The 16,896-nt window shown below is 41.3% G+C and overlaps 1 protein-coding gene across 1 annotated transcript in view; it reads right to left on the bottom strand.

Moving 5' to 3' along the window:
- The window catches only part of LOC140197259 (protein shortage in chiasmata 1 ortholog), a 147,216-nt gene that overhangs the window by 102,960 nt on the left and 27,360 nt on the right, over window positions 1–16,896 (bottom strand). Inside the window, exon 6 of the mRNA XM_072257180.1 lies at window positions 8,480–8,599. Coding sequence (XP_072113281.1) covers window positions 8,480–8,599 — 120 coding nt within the window. The remainder of the gene's footprint in view (window positions 1–8,479; window positions 8,600–16,896) is intronic.

Here is a 16,896-nt window from a genome sequence, read left to right on the forward strand (position 1 = left end):
TGGTGTATAATGACACCCAGGTCTCGTTGCACCTCCCCTTTTCCTAATCGGGCACCATTCAGATAATAATCTGTTTTCCTATTTTTGCCACCAAAGTGGATAACTTCACATTTATCCACATTAAATTGCATCTGCCATGAATTTGCCCACTCACCCAACCTATCCAAGTCACTCTGCATCCTCTTAGCATCCTCCTCACAGCTAACACTGCCACCCAGCTTCGTGTCATCCGCAAACTTGGAGATGCTGCATTTAATTCTCTCATCCAAGTCATTAATATATATTGTAAACAACTGGGGTCCCAGCACTGAGCCTTGCGGTACCCCACTAGTCAGCGCCTGCCATTCTGAAAAGGTCCCGTTTATTCCCACTCTTTGCTTCCTGTCTGCTAACCAATTCTCCATCCACATCAATACCTTACCTCCAATACCATGTGCTTTAAGTTTGCACACTAATCTCCTGTGTGGGACCTTGTCAAAAGCCTTTTGAAAATCCAAATATACCATATGGGTGCAGTTCTGGTACTCCTTTTCAACTCATCAGGATACTCAGTTCTTGGGTTTCCTTTGAAAAATACTGGGGATAGTCTCCCTTTAAACTAACCAACACCTAAGTCCTGCTGAAGAGTATCAGCCCGAAATATCAACTGTACTCTTTTCCATAGATGCTGCCTGGCCTGCTGAGTTCCTCCAGCATTTTGTGTGCATTGTCTCTGTGTTCCATGCTCCCTTTAAAATGATCAGGGCCCTGTTTCTCCCAGTCCTATTCAACTTACTAGGTTCATTTGGATGGGGAGGGAGGGAGGATAGTTTGGATGAGTCTTTAATTATGCCAACTGTTTTAATGAGGCAGCAAGAAGTATAGACATAGTGTACAGAGTGCATAGAGGGGAGGCTGGCTTCTATGATGCTGAGCTATGTCCATAGCGCTGCAATTTGTTGTGGACACAGGCAGAGCAGTTCTTATACCAGCCATGAAGCATTTGTACAATGTGTTTTCTATGGTACATTGATAATATTGGTAAAAAGAGACTCCACTCTCCCTTCTGGCAGAAGATACAAAGGCCTGAAAGTACACACCACCAGGCTCAGGTACAGCTTTTCACCCACTGTTCTTAGATTGCTGAATGGTTCCTCAGTATGATAAGATGGACTCTTGACCTCATAATCAACCAGATTATGAACTTGCACCTTATTATCTACCTGCATTGCAATTTCCCTTTGGCTGTTGAACTTCATTCTGCATTGTTTAGTCTTGTACTTTCACAATGCACTGTGTAATGATTTGATCTGTTGAACACCATGCAAGACGAGCTTTTCATTGTACTTCAGTAGATGTGAAAATAATAAACCAATTCCAATTCTACTGTGTTAACATCTAAAACAAAATAGTGAATTAAAAGCTTGGAGTATTTACAGAATAATATCAATAAACCAATTTCCCCTGGGATTAATAAAGTATGACTATGACTATGATAACCCAGTAAATCTGCTAACCCATCTCCACTAATGTGCTGAATGTGCTCAATAATCAGAGTTTACTGTATCACATTTGACACTGAGAAGAGTTACAAACCAAGTATCCACACCAGCATTAAAACCATTTATTTCCACTTCCATTAAATTGCCCGAGTTTTTTTTAAATCGCATTGCTCTCAACAGTCTTATCTTCAACTGCCTTGGTTTTGTGTTCCAGAATTCACTCCTTAAACGTCTTAGGTTTTGTTTAAAACCAAATTATTTTTACTTAATTTTGATTAATAAGTTAATTTTACCTAACATAATCTGGAGTCCAATTTTACTTGAAAACATTCTAGTGAATTGTTTGGAAACAAGTTAAGGCTGCTTTGTATATTTAAATTGTTATTAAAGCCAAGTATAGCAAGTCAAGTTGTGAAGTGAGAGGAACAAAAAGAGAAATGAGCTCTCAACAGGAGGCCACATTTGGAGTGCCATGGTAAGATAGTGGTTAGCACAATGCTATTACAGCACAGGGCATCGGAGCTCCATCCCAAAGTCCTCTGCAAGGTTTCTCTGTATGTTCTCCCCAGGGAATGCGCAAGTTTTCTCTGGGTGTTCTGGTTTATTGCCACAGTCCAACAAGTAGGTTAATTTGTCATTGTAAATTGTCCTATGATTAGGCTAGGGTTAAAATCTGGGTTTTTTGAAGTTGCTGGGTGGCATGGTTTGAAGGGCCTAGTCTGTGCTGTATCTCTAAGTAAATCAGAAAAAAATCAAAATTTTCAGAATGTCCAAACAGTACAGATCTATAGACCATAAGACATAGGAGTAGAATTAGGCCATTCAGCCCATCGAGTCTGCCCTGCCATTCCATTATGGCTGATCCCGGATCCCACTCAACCCCGTACACCTGCCTTCTTGCCATATCCTTTGATGCCCTGACCGAACAGGAAACTATCATCTTCCACCTTAAATACACCCATGGATTTGGTCTCCACTGCAGTTTGTGGCAGAATATTCCACAGATTCACTACTCTTGACAAAAAAAAATTCTTCCTTACCTCTGTTCTAAAAGGTCCTTCCTCAGTTTTGAGGCTGTGCCCTCTAGGTCTGGATACCCCCACCACAGGAAACATCTTCTCCACATCCACCCTATCTAGTCTTTTCAACATTCAGTAGGTTTCAATGCGATCCCCCGCATCCTTCTAAATCCCAGCGAATACAGGCCTAAAGCTGCCAAACACTCCTAGTATGTTAACCCCTTTATTCCCCGAATCATCCTCATGAACCTGCTCTGGAATCTCTCCAATGACAACACATCCTTTTTGAGATATGAGGCCCAAAACTGTTGACGATACTCCAAGTGTAACCTGACTATTTTCTTATAAAGGCTCAGCATTATCTGCTTGCTTTTATGTTCTATTTCCCTTGAAATAAATGCCAACATTGCATTTGCCTTCTTAGCCACAGGCTCAACCTGTAAATTAACCTTCTAGGAGTCTTGCTTGAGGACTCCCAAGTCCCTTTGCACCTCTGATGTTTGAACCTTCTCCCCATTTAGATAATAGTCTGTACTATTGTTCCTTTTAACAAAATGCAGTATCTTACATTTCCCAACACTATATTCCATCTGCCACGTTTTTGCCCATTCTTCCAATTCATCTAAGTTCTGCTGCAATCATCTTACTTCCTCAGCACTACCTACCCCTTCACCTATCAGTAGCAGTCCCAATACTGACCCCTGAGGAACACCACTAGTCACTAGCAGCTAACCAGAAAAGGCCCCCTTTTTTTTTCCACTCCCTGCCTCCTGCCTATCAGCCATTCCTCTATCCATGCCAGTATCTTTCCTGTAACGCCATAGGATTTTATAATGTCAAGCAGCTTCATGTGTGGCACCTTATCAAATGCCCTCTAGAAATCCAAGTGATTGACATCCACTGCCTGTCCTTTGTCCACCCTGCTTGCACCTTCCTTGAAGAACTCTAACAGATTTGCCAGGCAAGATTTCCCTTTACAGAAACCATGCTGACTTTGACTTATTTTATCATTAGTCTCCAAGTACCCCAAAACCTCATCCTTAATAATAGACTCCAATGCTTTCCCAACCGCTGAGGTTAGGCTAACTGGGCTATAATTTCCTTTGTTTTGCCTTCCTCCCTTCTTAAAGAGTGGAGTGACATTTGCAATCCTCCAGAATGGATTGCCCTAGAATGTCTTAGAAGCTCCTTTGCACATCTAAATCCATCATGGTAGCAAACTAAGATTTCATGGCAAGCATGAGTTTCCACTGAAGTATAAAGCAATGGTAGCTAAAATATTGGCCATCAAATTCTGCATTGTGGTTAACTCCATAGGAACATTGATAATCTGGTCAAGATGGTGCCAACATACAATGCTCCCTTAGTTGACATCTTCTGGATAGACCACAAAACTATTTCACTTCTTTTATAAAACGCAAACAACAGGAATTCTGCAGATGCTGCAAATTCAAGCAACACACATAAAAGTTGCTGGTGAACGCAGCAGGCCAGGCAGCATCTCTAGGAAGAGGTGCAGTCGACGTTTCAGGCCAAGATTCTTTTATGTCTATTTTTTATCTTGAATGTGATTCTGGAACTGTTGGAACCTATGATTTGCAGTTTGGAGATCGTTTGGGTGAGCCAACGCTTTGTTATCTCTGAGAGGATTCTGGGAGGCAGTGAGCACAAGCCTTGAGGAGGCTGCTGGACAGGCCGCGAGTCGATGTTTAATTCCATTTCACTGATTAAGGCTTCCATTGTTTGCAGATTAAAGCAATAAGGGAGATTGAAACACTGAGGCAAATGAGGAGAGCGTGTGCTGACTGCCTGCCTTCTGATCGCTCTGCTGTCGGATAGGGGAGCCTGTATGGCCTATTGCTGTGACCGGCAGGTAAGCCTCTAGGACTCTCTCGTTCAAAGATGTTGGAGGATGTTACTGAGGTTTTCTGCGTTTATGGATTTGGACTGTGGACTTTTTTTTCAGTCTTACAGCTTTTATATTCTGTTTTTGCCCATTCTTTTCGTTTTAATTTGAGGAGGATTTGGAGGTCGATGCTCTTGTTGCAATTTTTGTGCGGGGAGAAGGTGATTTGGAAGCCGATATTCTTCTTGCATTTGTGGGGAGTGGGGGGTGGGGAAAGGGTTTGGGGGTCGATGTTCTTGTTGCGTTTCTGTTTTTGTGCGGGAAGAGGGAGATTTGGAGGTTGATGTTCCTTTTTTTATTTATTCATTTACGGGATGTGAGCATCACCAGCAAAGCCAGCATTTATTGCTCATTCCTAGTTGCCCTTGAGAAGGTGAAGATGAGCTGTCTTTTGCTCTTTACAGCCGGGGACTTTAACCAGGCCAACCTCAGAAAGGGGCTGCCAAAGTTATATCAACGTGTCTCGAGCAAGGATGATGGCAGAGCAGCAATGGCTGGAGTTTCTGGAAGGAATTTGGAAGGCATGGGATAGACATATTCCAAAGAAGTAGTAGTATTCTAAAGGCAGGATGATGCAAGATAAGTCAAAGCCAACATAAAAGCCAAAGAGAGGACATTGAATAGTGCAAAAATTAGCAGGAAGATAGAGGACGAGTAGAGGTTTTATTTCCCAACTCTCTACGCCACACTCCAGTCCAGTTGGTGGTGGTAGTGCACCTTTAAATTGAACAGCCATCTTAAAAGTCAGAAGATGGTGGCACAGGTCTCTCAGGACTTGCACCACCAGGTTCATCAAGAACAGTTTGTCATAGACCGGTCCGTAAAGTCCTTGTTCCGGTTCACGGTCCGGCCCATGTTCCCTTGTTCCGGGGTTTCTGGTTTTCCCCAGTTTCTGTTGCGGGCACATGTTTCTCATTTTGCAGCTGAGACATAAATACCTCTGCAAACCAGGGATTGGCTGCTGGACTATTCTGTTCCCCTCCCTGTCTTTTTCCCCCTTGCCTGACTCTCTGCCTGGATACCTTTCCTGACTCTCTGCCTGGATACCTTTCCTGACTCTCTGCCTGCTCACCTAGCCTGTATTCCCTGCCTGTATCACTGAAGTTTTACCGCCAGAGCAAGACCGGAGCCTTGTTAGGTCAAGATAAGGTTTAAAGTTAAATTGGATAGATATATGGACAGGAAAGGAATGGAGGGTTATGGGCTGAGTGCAGGTCGGTGGGACTAGGTGAGAGTAAGAGTTTGGCATGGACTAGAAGAGCCGAGATGGCCTGTTTCCGTGCTGTAATTGTTATATGGTTATATGGTCTCCTGCCCCACTAGAGGCCCAAATATACTTGACCCCCGCTACACAGTAGTCAAGGATGCCTACTGTTCCATCCCACAACCTCACTTCGGAAAATTGGACCATCAGGCCGTACTCCTCCTCCTGGCTTACAAACAGAAACTGAAGTGGGAGGTCACGGTGACAAAAGTAGTGTCGCGTTGGACGGAGGAAACGGATGAGGTCCTCCGTGACTGCTCTGAATCGGTGGAACTGGTTAGTATTCAAAGACTCGGCAGCTAACCTCGATGATTATGCCTCACTGTCACAGATTTTATTTGGAAATGCACGGAGGACTGTTTGTCTCGCAAGACGATCCGGGTATTCCCTAACCAGAAACCTTGGATGAATTATGAGCTCAAGTCCCTTTTAAAGGCTAGAGCTGTGGCTTTTAGGTCCGGGGATACCAGTCGCTACACGGAATCTAGGCGTGAACTCCGGAAAGCCATTAAGGGTGCCAAGAGGCAATATCGAGCCAAGTTGGAAGCACAGGCTAACCAGAGGGATGCCAGTAGACTATGGCAGGATCGAAATGAGATCACTGGGCGCAAAGAAAAGGCTGGATCTATCAATAACTGTGGCGCTTCTCTTCCTGACGAACTTAACGTATTCTACGCAAGATTTGAACAGAAGAGGAGCATCCCGCTCCCTCCGGATGAACCGAACCTGGTGGCATCGAGATTCATTGTCACTGAGGAGGACGTTAGAGAGGCCTTCCTGAAGATAAATCCAAGGAAAGCGACGGGCCCAGATGGCGTCCCGGGATGGGTTCTCTGGGCCTGTGCAAGCGAGCTAGCTGGAGTGTTTGCTGACATTTTCAATTGCTCCTTGCTTCAGTCTAAGATCCCCTTGTGTTTTAAGAAGGCAACGATAATCCCAGTGCCGAAGAAGAGCAAGGTGGCATGCCTGAATGACTATCGACCTATGGCTCTGATATCAATTGTTATGAAGTGCTTTGAGAGATTGGTTACGGCACACATCAACCACAGCCTACCGGTCAACCTCGACGCTTTGCAATTCGCCTACCGGAGCAACAGGTCAACGGCAGATGCCATCTCTCTGGCCCTACATTCCTCCATAGAACACCTGGAGAATAAAGACGCATACGTAAGGCTCCTTTTCATTGACTACAGCCCTGCCTTTAATACCATCATTCCAAATAAACTGATTCCTAAGCTCCGGAACCTGGGCCTTAGCACTCAGATCTGCAGCTGGATCTTCAACTTCTTCACAGACAGGACCCAGGCTGTAAAAATAGGGGACAAGCTCTCCTCTACAATCACTCTGAGCACCGGTGCCCCACAAGGCTGTGTACTCAGCCCCCTGCTGTACTCACTGTACACCCATGATTGTGTAGCCAAGTTTCCATCAAACTCAATATATAAGTTTGCTGATGACACAACAATTGTAGGCCGTATCTCGGGTAGTGATGAGTTTGAGCACAGAGAGGAAATTAAGAACCTGGTGGCATGGTGCGAAGACAATAACCTATTCCTCAACGTCAGCAAGATGAAGGAATTGGTTGTTGACTTCAGAAGGAGTAGCGGACCGCACGACCCAATTTACATCGGTGGTGCGCAAGTGGAACAGATCAAAAGCTTTAAGTTCCTCGGAGTCAATATCACAAATGACCTGACTTGGTCCAACCAAGCAGACTTCACTGCCAAGAAGGCCCACCAGCGCCTTTACTTCCTGAGAAAACTAAAGAAATTTGGCCTGTCCCCTAAAACCCTCACTCATTTTTATAGATGCACCATAGAAAGCATTCTTCTAGGGTGCATCACAACCTGGTATGGAAGTTGTCCTGTCCAAGACCGAAAGAAGCTGCAGAAGATCGTGAACACGGCACAGCACATCACACAAACCAATCTTCTGTCCTTGGACCCACTTTACACCGCACACTGTCGGAGCAGTGCTGCCAGGATAATCAAGGACACAACCCACCCAGCCAACAGACTTTTCGTCCCTCTTCCTTCCGGGAGAAGGCTCAGGAGCTTGAAGACCCGTACGGCCAGATTTGGGAACAGCTTCCTTCCAACTGTGATAAAACTGCTGAACGGTTCCTGACCCAGATCTGGGCTGTACCCTCCAAATATCCGGACCTGCTTCTCATTTTTTTTTGCACTACCTTACGTTCCATTTTTCTATTTTCTATTTATGATTTATAATTTAAATTTTTAATATTTACTAATTTTTACTATTTTTAATATTTAATATTTGTAATCCAGGGAGCAGGAAGCGCAAATCAAATATCGCTGTGATGATTGTATGTTCTAGTATGAATTGTTTGGCGACAATAAAGTACAAAGTATACTGGTAGAACTTTGGCAGGACTGCTTTTAAGTTGGCATGATTGAAGTCATCAGATGCTATTCCATACATAGAAATTCCACTGCTTTCTGTCAGGAGTTTCTCCTTCCTCCCTGTTATTGTGTGGGTTTCCTCCGAGTGCTCCAGTTTCATCCCACATTCCAAAGACGTACAGGTTAGTTGGTTAATTGGTCACATTGAGGGTAACTGGGCAGTACAGACACATTACACCAGAAGGGCTTGTTACCAGGCGTTTCACTAAATCAAATAAAATAAATGAACCCAGAGAGTTTAGGAGGAGTGTGGAAAATGAAGTTTGAGAATTTTAAAGGGAGCATAGGGAATGGAGGTCCTGGCGAGTTTAAAATACTTGCGGAAGCTAACTTAAACCTTCAATAAATATACCGTTTCAGATAAAGGCAGTATACAGTAACATTACCTGGATTGTTAACTTCTGTAGTGAATTCATTGGCATCGATCTTGTTTTCATTCAATGAATAGCTCATATTTTCACAGTATTCAAATGTTTCTAATTTTAGCATATATTTACCTTTAAAATCTATGGGAAGAAAAGTACATTTCAATACAAAACCATTTATCAAAGATTATTTGTCTCTTTATATATAATGGAGCTACTGTTTGGGTTTTTATATCATACTATCTGAAGCAGTCTGTTCTGCTTTCAGCATGTTTGGGTTTGAGCTAAACATAAGGGGTTGTGATGTTCATGTTTAGGAATGTAGTGTCATTCCATCAGGACTGTGGAATTCGGAGAAGGTTCTAGAAAACACAGGGTGGAGAGGTTTTTGTGACAGACACTGGTGTGAATCTAGGTCTGTTTGGTGGGAGCTGAGAGAAGACAAGAGGGACAATGGTAGAGGATGCCATCCCGTTTGCACAAGATGCTTTGTGCAGATGGAAGGACCAATACTCCCATGGGGGAGTCTCTTTGTTCGAGATGGATTTCAAGCAACATTCGGAAGGCAGTGTGTGATTTCATGCAGACCGTGGGTCTAGCGCGCAAGGTAGACAACTTCAATATGAGCTCCAACTTATGTACACATTTGGACTGAGTTAACTGTAATGGGCCCTTTTTATGCTTTTTCTTTTTCTTTTCCTACTAACTGCTCAATAAAGCTTAAATTTATAAATTTACTTTCTTCATAATTGCATGCAGTGAACGATCTGTTATTTCTTGCTGACAGTTAATTGCAAATGGCAGCATTTGCACAGTATTCAATTACATTGGGGTGCAGGTGGTTGAAACATCCCAGCTTTCCCAGTCTGGTGAGACCCAAGTCATATCGATCCTAGATGTACGGAATTCGAGAATGGTGGTTTTCTCAACGCTGAGTCCAATGGCTTGTTAGCAAGGGGCTAACCAGTCATGTTTCCAGAGACGCCCAGTAAAAAAGGGTTTCATAACCATTAAAACGCACACCTTTCAGCCAACAAGATAAAATTATACAATAAAATCAGAAAATACTGGAAATATTTTAACCTGAAACATTAATTCTGTTCATCTTCCCACATGTGGCCTGACCTGATATTTCCAGCATCTTCTATTTTCATATTAGATTTCCAGCCCCTGTATTTCTTTTCGTCTTCACAGAATTACCCAATAAACATTATTTTTGTTTTGACATGATTTGAGGAGACTGTACATACTGTATCAGATTGTGTTTACTCCTTGATGCTTCAGTATTTATTTTGACATTAAAACAGCAAATAAATTAATCTTTTCTTGTCAATTTCCCTTTCCCAATTTTCTCACTTCTTCTCCAAAATATGTAGTGACACAGCTGGGTACAGATTTTGCATGTGACCATTATCTTTTGTGTGACCCTTAACTGAAAGCATCAGTAGAGTGTTACACAGCAATGGAAATCATAAGCAGCTTAATTCTGACCTCAAGCAATATCCATAAACATATACTTCCAGTAAACAGATCAAAAGGAAATGTAGGCAATTGTCTTCTTCATAATTCAGATAATCCAGCAGTTCCCAACTAAGTGGGTAGTTAATTTCTAACACCAGATAGCAACATTACATTAAGTTCACAAGATGGTGTTTATGCATTTTACATACCCCTTAGTAAAACACTATAATTGTATCAGGAATCCAAAGTGCATTATACATTACATATGCACCCAGCTACTGAGCAGAATACCTCTCACAATTTCCACACCTACTTCAAAATCAGAAAAGCCTCAATATGGGTAGGACTAGATGAGTAATAACAACATCATTTTTCCCCTGCTAGCGTTTACTACTAAATAGAAAATTAATAAGTCTAAATGTTCCCTCAATGTAACTTACCATTGTTTGTAACAGTGACAAAATCAACATCCATTGTGTCTTCTATTGTCAACGGTAAAAGTGATTTAATTTCTAAAAGTGGCGAGAAGCCTTTAGTCCAGCTCAAATCCACTATACTGTTGATAGTCAGTTCAACAGGTAACATCAGAGACTGTTAAAAAGTACATTGTAATATTACTATTTTCCTCCGTTCTTTTAACATAATCTTAAGGAACAAGCTAATCCTCATTCTCCATTAGATCCAACTGTCAGAATATTACTTGATAGAAATTCAGAATAGTAACTTCTAGTAATTTCTGAATAATTTCTACACAAGTTAATCTAGAATGTTTTAAAAATGTGATTATCACCATCTCTGCTTTATTCTTTCTGCATTCGTCCAAATAACCATTTTCTTTTGCTCTACATCCTTTCCTACTTTCTCTGAAGGCCTCCAAATTATGACTCATGTTTCTTGTCCCTCACTGGTGTCTCTCCAAATGCATTTGAACCCTTTGAATTTTTCCTCCAGCAAGAGTTAGAGAATGTTTCCAACCCAGGCTAAATCTCTAACTAGCCATCTATCCACCAATTTGAAACAAGAAAAGAGATACAGTAACCCTGAAAGATGGAGAAAAGTAAGTGTAGGTATTAAAATATAAAAATACAAAAGAAAGTGAAAACAAATATAAAGAAGCAGGCAAAGAAAAGGATAAATGCACAATAATCTGACATATTTAAGTGAAAGGGAAATTACAGTTGACTCCAGGACAAGTAGAACTTGTAAAATATTTGCCAATGTTTCTAATACTCTAGTTCTGTAAGGAATTACTGACAAGTCATTGTTCAATTTTTTGCAAGGCCTTTTCCTAATCAAGAGAGGGCAGCAATGCCCAATAAGTTCTTTCATAGAATACCAAAAGCATTTTCTCATTATTTATTCCCAACTAACACTCTGGCATTCTGTCCATCATTACTACTTTGCAGAGCCTTGCTATGTGCTGATCAGAACCAGAATCAGAATCAGGGTTAATATCATCGGCATATGTCATGAAATTTCTTAACTTAGCAGCAGCAGTACAATGTAATAAATGATAATATAGAAAACGATAAATAAGTAGATCAATTACAGTAAATATATGTATGTATATTAAATAGTTAAATTAAAAATAATGCAAAATCATTAATAATAATAAAACAAAAAGTGAGGTAGTGTTCATGGGTTTGATGTTCATTTAGGAATCAGATGGCAGAGGGGAAGAAGCTGTTCCTGAACCACTGAGTGTGTGCCTTCAGGCTTCAGTAGCTTATTTCTGGCGGTAGCAATGAAAAGAAGGCATGTCCTGGGTGATGGGTGTCCTTAACAATGAATAATGCCTTTCTGCGTCACTGCTTCTTGAAGATATTTTGGATAATACAGAAGCTAGTACCTGAGATGGATTTAAACGCAAACAACAGGAATTCTGCAGATGCTGGAAATTCAAGCAACACACATCAAAGTTGCTGGTGAACTAGTCCTGACGAAGCGTCTCGGCCTGAAATGTCGACTGCACCTCTTCCTACAGATGCTGCCTGGCCTGCTGCGTTCACCAGCAACTTTGATGTGTGTTACCTGAGATGGAGCTGACTAGTTTTACAACTTCCTGTAGTTTCTTTCGATCCTGTGCAGTAGTGCCCCCTCCCATACCAGACAGTGATGCAGCCTTTCAAAATGCTCTCCATGGTATGGGAGAAGTTTTCAAGTCTTTTAGATGACAAACCAAATCTCCTCAGACTCCTAATGAAATACAGCTGCTGTCTTGCCTTCTTTATAGCTGCATCAATATGTAGGGACCAGGTTAGACCCTCAGAGATCTTGACACCCAGGAACTTGAAATTGCTCACTCTATGAGCATTGGTTTGTGTTTCCTCATCCTACCCTTTCTGAAGTCCACAATCAGCTCTTTGATCTCACTGATGTTGAGTGCAAGGTTGTTACTGCGACACCACTTAACTGGCTGGTATATCTCATTCCTGTATGTCCTCTTGTCTCCATCTGAGATTCTGTCAACAATGGTTGTTTCAACAGCAAATTTATAGATGGCATTTGAGCTATGCCTATCCACACAGTCATGGGTATAGAGAGAGTAGAACAATGGGCTAAGCACACATCCCTGAGATCTGCCAGTGTTAATCGTCAGCGAGGAAAAGATATTATTACCAATCCGCACAAATTGTGGTCTTCTGGTTAGGAAGTCAAGGACCCAATTGCAGTGGGAGGTACAGAGGCCCTCCCTCTGTTTGCCAAGTTAATTTACTACATTAGTGTCTATACTGTGAAAGTAATTAAGTGACTAAAGTGCTTTGGGACAGAAAAGGCTGTGAAAGGTGCAGTTTAAATTCAGATCAGACTTCCTCTACAGACCCTTTGATTTTCACTTTTACCTTCACCTCCTCTCTTGACATACCTCCCCATGTTCCTGACTGACTCTGGGTCACCAGCTCCAGGTCATAGCCATTACTACGTACCTGCACACCAACAAGATGTTGAAAAGGCCATTTGCCAAATCAAACAATAAAGACCTGGAAGCAGATAACATTCCTGCTGTAGTTACGAAATAACAAAATAAAGCAATGGGAATTTCAGTCATAAATCCCTAACTTTACTGTCAACATGTGGAAAGAAGATATGACAGGTGAACGCAGAAACACCTTTGTGACCATCTTCAAGAAAGGAGACAACTTAACTGCTGTACCTGCTGTTTTCCACAGGGAAAATCATATCTGCCTACTTCATTTCGCACATTTTTTTTTACAATGAGGATAGAGTCCGTGCTGGCTCGTAGAGAAAGACTATCGATCCCATTCTTCCACTTATTTTTCCTCAAATTGATCTGATCACAAAAACTAATCTGTTTCATGATGGAATATAAACCATGATTCAAACCAGCAGGCTCAAACAGAACCATCGCTGTCAAGCAAGGCAGTATCATCACCCAAAGTTTTTTCAATCTTTTTCACTGTAATGCTGCAACTCATCTCCAGCAGCTCCTTGCCTTCAATGGAATTAATCTACCTGACTAATGAGATACTTCCAATACACCTCCTCCTTTCCAGAAGCAAAGACACCTAAACCTCAGCAGTCAAAATGCAATATGCAGACAATACTTGTAAATATTCAGAAGCTCACCCCTGATTGTCAACTCATTCACTGATATATAGGAAGGATTGACTTTACCCTGAACAACTGTCCCATAACTGTTACAGCAACCATATGCTAAAGGAATGCTTCTTGTTAGAGGTATGGTTTGTCTAATCAGGTGAAGAGCATGCACTGTTATTACAAATCCTCCAAGTCTGGTTCCCTCTCCTACACATACACACAACCTTTCTGTAGGAGGACAGGACACAGAACTCTGCTGAGCTTGGAATAATGACAGGAAAGAGAGACAGATGCAAGAAAGAATCCGAACCTTTCCTGATCTATTTTGTTTACATATAATAACTAATGCTTAAATATTACAATACTAGGATAATTTTTAAGAGAACTGGGTGTTTTCTTCTAGCAATGCTGAAGTCACAACACCCTCTGAAAGCAAATTACTGTTCTAATCATATTTAAGTACTATTGTACCTCATCGTCCAGGTGTGAAAATGGTTTATAATCTTCCTTAATCAAAGGTTCTTCAATTGCTTTCGCAGTAACATTCTTCTTTGAGGGATAGGCCATGCAGGAACTGAAATAGCAAACCACTTAGTCAAAACAAGAAAATGTCATACAATTCTGCAGATGCTGAAAATCCACAGCAACACATACAAAATGCTGGAGGAATTCAGCAGATCAGACAGCGTCTTTGGAAATGAAGAAACAGTCAATGTTTTGAGCCGAGACCCTTCTTCAGGACTGGAAAGGAAAAGGAAAGATGCCAGAATAAAAATGGTGGGAGGAGGGTAAGGAGAACTATCTAGAAGATTTAGGTGAAACCAGATGGGTAGGAAAGGTAAACGGCTGGATAAGAAGGGATCTATTAGGAGAGTGGGCCATGTGAGAAAGGGAAGAAGGAGGGGCACCAGAGAGAGGTAATAGGCAGATGAAAATAAGAGAGAAGAAGCCAGAGTGAAGAATAGAAGAGGTTAAGATATAGGGGGAAAAAGTTACAAGGAGAAATCAATATTCATGCCATCAGGTTGGGGGCTACCTAGATGGAAAATGAGGTGTTACTCTTTCATCCTCAGTGTGACCTCATCATGGCAAAAGAGGCTGCCATGGACTGACATGTCAGAACAGGAACAGGAATAGGAATTAAAATGTTTGGCTGCTGGGAAACACTGCTTTTGGCAGATGGAGCGCAAATGTTCCTCAAAGCAGTCCCCTAACTTATGTCGGGTCTCACCAATATAGATGAGCCCGCATCGGAAGCACTGGATACAATAGACAACCTCAATAGATCACAGTGCCTCATCTGGAAGGACTGTTTGGGGTCCTGAATGGAGGTAAGAGAGGAGGTGAATGGACAGGTGTAGCATTTCTGTCACTTGCAGGGATATGTGCCAGGAGGAAGATTATTCGGGAGGGACAAACAGATAAGAGGTATCATGGAGGGAGTTATCTTGTGGAAAGCAAAGAATGGGGGTGGGGAAGGTAATGATGTGTTCAGTGATAGGATCCTGTTGAAAATGGCGGAAGCTGCGTAGAATGATGCATTGAATGCAGAAGCTCATTGGTGAGGACAAGAGGAACTCTACCCCTGTTAAGATGGCGAGAACATGGAGTGAACGTGGATGTCTAGGAAATGAAGGAAATGCAGATGACGACAGCATCAATGGTGGCGGAATGGAAACCCCATTCTTTGAAGAAGATGTCAGAGACGTCCTCCTCAACCTGGGCACAGATGTGGCAGAGACAAAGGAACCGAGAAAGGCAAAAAACATTTTTACGGGAGACAGAATACAAGGAGGTATTGCCATGTTAACTGTGGGAATCAGTAGGTTTATAAAAGATGTCAGTAGACATGATGTCTCCAAAGATGGAGACAAAGAGATTAAGAAAGGGGAGAGAGGTGTCAGAAATAGACCAAGTGAATTTAAGGGCAGGGAGGAAGTTAGAGGCAAAGTTGGTGAAATTGATGAGCTCAGCGTGGTGCATGAAATACCACCAATGCAGTCATCAATGTAGTGCAGGAAGAGCTGTGGAGCATTACAAGGGAAGGCTTGGAACATGAACTATTCTACGTAGCCAACAAAATCATAGCTGAGGCCCATGCAGGTGCCCATGGCTACCCCTTAAGTTTGGAGAAAGTGAGAGGAGCCGAAGGAGAAATTGTTGAGGGTGAGGACCAGTTCAATGCCATACATATTACTTTTGCATCATAAAAGAAACATTAAGCATTCAAGTACAAAAGCCTTGACATTGGGGTTCACTAACTTTTGAGTATGCTAACATGTGCTGTATATAATGCTCATGCAATCTCGGATTTCCTGAATAAGACTGTAAAATTGAATAAAAGCAAGTTTGGTTGTTTTTTTTTGCACTTTAAACAATCAACCTAAACTGTAAATCTTAAGTTCCACATAAAATTCTTTTTTTTACCTGAAAAACATTGCTTCGGTCAAAGGTTCTCCTTTGGAATTTACAAATGTGTCCTTCATGGTAATTACTTTCAATCTGCAACTAAGATTATGCAATTTTGGCAGCTGCTTATAAAACTCTGAGAGGTAATCTGTAAACAGCATTTCATCATGCAGAAAAAAATCTATAAAGAAATTTAAATGTAAATTACATAGAACAATTTTGAGCAGAATTTCAACAAAACCAGTCAGATCTTTAAGTTACATTTCTATTTAACAAAATGAGTAAATGAAATTTACTATACCTAAAGCAAATGATTTAATGACCCATAATATTAAATGTTCCATTTTACTGCTTAAAATATACAGTATAAATTATTTTTCTTGTAATTCTAATCATTTTTAAAATCATACTTCTTAATCCTTCAAGAAATCTTTCCTTTGCTCAATCTTAGTTTTACTCCAAGGTGATAAATTTAAAGTATTCAAAGTATTTTGGTTGCAACCAGCAGAATATTTAAGAATGCACCAATGAATATGTTGTACTTGCACATTTAGAAGACCTTTGTTAATGTGTCATGCAAGAGATTAGTAAATAATATAAGAGCATATTCAATTCTTCTTCTTCTTCATGTGCCTCGCGTGTTACACGCTTGGGCAATCATGGCTCTCCACATCAAACGATCCCTCGCAGCATCAATGATACCTTGCACACTTAGATCTGTTAGTTCTTTCACAGTGTCCATATATTTTCTTCTTTGCTTTCCTCTGCTGCGTTTCCCAGGCATACAGCCTTATAATGTAAGGCATTCTATTTCTCCCTTTCTGATGACACGGCCCAGGAATTTAAGTTTCTTCTCATTTAATGTTCTCATTAAAGATCTTTTTATATGGGCACGTTGGAGTACTGTCTCATTAGTTACCCTATCTCTACATGATATTTTCAGCATTGTTCTAAGAAACCACATTTCTGTTGCTTCTAAGTTTCTTTGGAGTTCTAGTGTTATAGTC

Source organism: Mobula birostris, chromosome 5, assembly GCF_030028105.1.
Source record: "Mobula birostris isolate sMobBir1 chromosome 5, sMobBir1.hap1, whole genome shotgun sequence".
NCBI classification, from domain to species: Eukaryota; Metazoa; Chordata; class Chondrichthyes; order Myliobatiformes; family Myliobatidae; genus Mobula; species Mobula birostris.